Source organism: Phaethon lepturus, unplaced genomic scaffold, assembly GCF_000687285.1.
Source record: "Phaethon lepturus isolate BGI_N335 unplaced genomic scaffold, ASM68728v1 scaffold48494, whole genome shotgun sequence".
NCBI lineage: Eukaryota > Metazoa > Chordata > Aves > Phaethontiformes > Phaethontidae > Phaethon > Phaethon lepturus.
The window spans coordinates 6,626-10,466 of NW_010534944.1; the positions used below are offsets into that span (position 1 = coordinate 6,626).

General features: G+C 43.5%; 1 protein-coding gene across 1 annotated transcript in view; it reads right to left on the reverse strand.

Annotated features, from left to right (window-relative positions):
* Positions 1-1,353: 1,353 nt before the first annotated feature.
* LOC104619688 (anomalous homeobox protein-like) overlaps positions 1,354-3,841 on the reverse strand; it is a gene marked incomplete at its 3' end in the record, with an annotated part of 4,018 nt that continues 1,530 nt past the window's right edge. The window contains exons 4-5 of the mRNA XM_010285649.1: positions 2,518-2,704; positions 1,354-1,431 (exon numbers count right to left, since the gene is read on the reverse strand). Of these exons, the coding sequence (XP_010283951.1) occupies positions 1,354-1,431; positions 2,518-2,704 (265 nt within the window). The remainder of the gene's footprint in view (positions 1,432-2,517; positions 2,705-3,841) is intronic.

Consider the following 3,841-nt stretch of genomic DNA (forward strand, 5'->3'; position numbering starts at 1 on the left):
CTGTCTTCCAATTTGGAAAGCTTGCACTATGGAATAATCTTGTCATGAGGTTATGAAGCTACAAAAACTATTTTAGGATTAAATATGGGCCCTACCAACCCAGCCCACAGAATCAGCTCTCGCTGAGATCAGTATAGGTTATGATTTTCTGCCAAAAAGAAAAACAGGCAAATAGCCTAGAAGGTAAAGCTGCTTTGAAGAGAGCTGCTCACATATTTTCTGATGGGGCTGGTCCTGAATCTCCTTTGTGCCACCATCATAAAACACATATACACTTACACAGCATTTCCCATTTCCAGTGCACAGATATAAATATCTGCAAAATATGACAGACACAAGGAGAGTCAGGGCCCTGGAACAAGATGCATCACTACACTCTTTTTGCAGCCCTCTTCAACAGGGGGATCAGGATAAGGCTAGACCCACAGCATCATCATTACTCTTGCTTTCAAGAAGCCCTGTGCTTTCTGCTCCCTTTACCTGTGGGGAAGAATAGATTCCAGGGTCCCTAGCTGTCCTTCGCTAAGGATGAAGCTTTCAACCTCTAAATCTGACTGCTGAATGATTCTTCCTGAACTGGCCTCAATACAGCCACCTTGAGGGACTCTGCTCAAGGGAGCTCTGATACCTGCTGAAATAAATGCTCAAATTAAAGACAATTACAGATAACATGACCCCAATCTCTGACCCAGTTATTCCTCCCCTCCTTGCTCCACATTCACAGAGGCTGGGTGAATGGCAGTTACAGCACTTTCTGTTCTGTAGACCTACAGCAAAAGCAGGCGGACATCCATTACATATCCTATCAAGGCTATTCTGAAGAACAGGGAGAGAAAAGGGATGGTGGGAATGCTAAACAAGACTGGACAGGAAGGAAACACAGAGGGAGAGAGAAAGAATAGCAGGAAGGAGAAAGGAAAGTGAAAATGTGTTGCTGAAGACAAGCACTTTGTCACAGTTAGGAAGTTCCCAGCCTCTGCTCAGGCAACCTCTTAAGAATGACAGGCATTTAAAAACTCAGAAGCTTGCAAACTGACAGGGTGAGCAGACAACACCTGAAGGGACTCTTCCAATGGAAATACTAAAAGGAATCCACCTTGCTGGAAAAGTACTATCTTACGGGAGCAGTTACAGTTTAAGCAAAAGAGTAGGTAAGAATGTCTGTTTCAACACCTTACATCAACAGGTTTTCTCATTGAGCAACTATAGGAGCAGAACCAGAGCTCAAGAGAAGCCCTGCTCCCATTTGTCATGACATCAGAAAGCCATGTAAGTGAGCAACAGTGTTTATGACAAAGGGAGGAGAAGCTTGAAAACTCTTAGGGTCAATGATCTGGGAGCAGTTTTACTAACCTTCTATAGTTGGGGTCCACACGGAGCCAGAGACTCCTCTGGTGCTGCAAGGGGCCTGCCACATGGCCAGCTGTTCGTCTGGGAAGGTAAGGGACCCGCAAGAGCACAGGACACAGTTATCCAGCTGTGGGCTGGCATCAGTACTGCTTGTTACTTCTCTGGGCTGCAGGACAGCAGAGTTAAAGCAGGTTCCTGGTTCCAGCACAGCCTCAGTGCAAAAAGCTACAGGTTGTTCCGTGTTGTGAGTGGTCAACAAAGCCTTGCTTGTCCTCACTTCATACAGCTCACTGCTCTGCATAAAGCTGTCATGATGAAGAAAACAAATCAGCCAGACACATTGCTTTGCAGAGGAGGCACCCCCACCTAAACCTTTGAATCCTGCCCTTGACAGCTGGGAGATTAACGGCTAGATGCTCTGACTGCCTGATGCTGGGCATGGACCATTCCCATCTATGGTGTCAAGATTCCTACGTGATGTCCCCTGGGAACTGACATGAAAGTCAGTTCCACGAACAAGTTTAAAGGTTGCTTCATCTCTGAACTGTCACTGTGAAGACTTTTTCATACATCACCTGGATTCCAGCATCTTTAAATATGTTCCTTCAGGAAGTTTATCCAGGTCTGCAGCTGACTGCTCCCACCCTGGGTCACAGGGCATGAAGGTTATCTCCATTTGCTCAGAGCTGATGCCTACACAAGATCCATCTGAAAGGTGCAGGCCAGGCAGGTGAAGGAACACTAATAGTTACTCCAAAAAGCAATAAAACAAGTCTAATTTGCCAAATGCAGCAAGACCCTCTTATTCCCCATGACTGAAGTTTGGTTAAGATTCTGTGAAGGATCATGGAAATACTGGGTTTTACTAGAGTACTGCCCTGATCCCAGAATCTGAGAGCTAAACCCTGCTGCCTCCCATGTATTTGCTTTCATTTGGTGCCCCTTCGGAGATGGGCATCTCTTTTCATCTGTCCTTGCACAGGCCTTACCAGTGTTTGCTCCTTCTATTGAGTGACAGCCTCTAGCCAAACAAGGAGGCACTCCACTGACGTAGAGTCCTCCAATGCCCACCTGATCCATGAACATATAGATGCTGTTCTGGAGAAGGGATATCCTTGTTTTTCAGCTTTCTGGGCCACATCCTAAGCCCATTAGGAAGAGACGAACCTGCAGTTTGTGGAGTGTACGATCCTTTATCCTGCTGCTCCTTTGTGTGGTAAGTCAAAGCCCTCTCAGGACAGAAGTTGTTGAGCTCTTCCATATGAGGGAGGCAGGATTTTTGGCGTCGTCGATAATTTGCAAACCAATTATAGACCTGAGTTGGCTGCAGGTTCATGTCCCGAGCCAATCTCTCCTGCAAACCCAGGTGTAGGGAGAGATCAAGGGAAAAAGAATAAACCACATCCAAATAATCAGGCTTTTCCCTTCAGTTCCAAAAGCAGCCTAGCAAAAGAGCTTTCAAAACCCAGACACATTTGTTCACTAGGTCTCTGATAAGCCTGTGTGGATCCCACTGAAGAGACCAATTTATAAACTCAAGAATTGCTGGAAAACACACATTCCACCCTGCTCCTCTAGCCAATTTGCTTGCTAAAGGAAACCATATACTGCTATTTTATATTGCTATATTTAAATGTAAAACCTCATCAAAGCATGCTATTCCCACAGAATGACAGCTTCACATCACTAACATGACACTAATAGGTTAAACACTAACGCATTTACCACATTAAATAGTTTTCACAAACTGAGCAGTATAAACACCTGCATCACATTCACAGAAAAATTTCTACTGCATTAAACTGTTAAGTAATGAGATCACATAAGCGAAGAACATATTCGGAAATAAATGCATAAGTGATCATCGTATCCTGACCTTCTAGGACTTAAATATGCAACATTGTTATGCTCCCAATTCAGACTGTTTTTTTAAAATGAAAATTTGGAAGTTGTTGCTGCTTTGTGAAAAGGTTAAGAAATACACCATCTTCACATTGCAGAACTACTCACCATGTCATCCTGCCTCACATGAGAATGGTGTTGGAAAAGTTGAGCACCACAGGCAGACGTTAAAGTCTGAAGCCTTCACCTTGCAATGTAGTAATCAGCAAGGATTACTGAATTAATTCACATGACACTTTCATTACAAATTTGTCCCTGTCCAAATAAGGTAGATACATACATACATCAACACAGGCTATCATGTTTTCCAATTCTGTGAATTTAGTGTGATTAAGTCAGTACAAAATATATTCTGGTAAGCAAAGTGCAATTTTACACAGGCTATAACTCAGTCAAGTCAGAAGTATTTATCACTGTAATATAGCTCTTCTGAGTGATGGTTGTTTTGCTGCCGATGCTCAATCACTACAAAATTAGAACTGCTAAAAGCCCAGTGAGAAAAACTTATTTCCCCTGATCTTCTTGTCCAAAGCAAATGAAATTTCTTAGCACGAATGTAATGATTTTTTAAGGAACCCTTTAGGGAAAG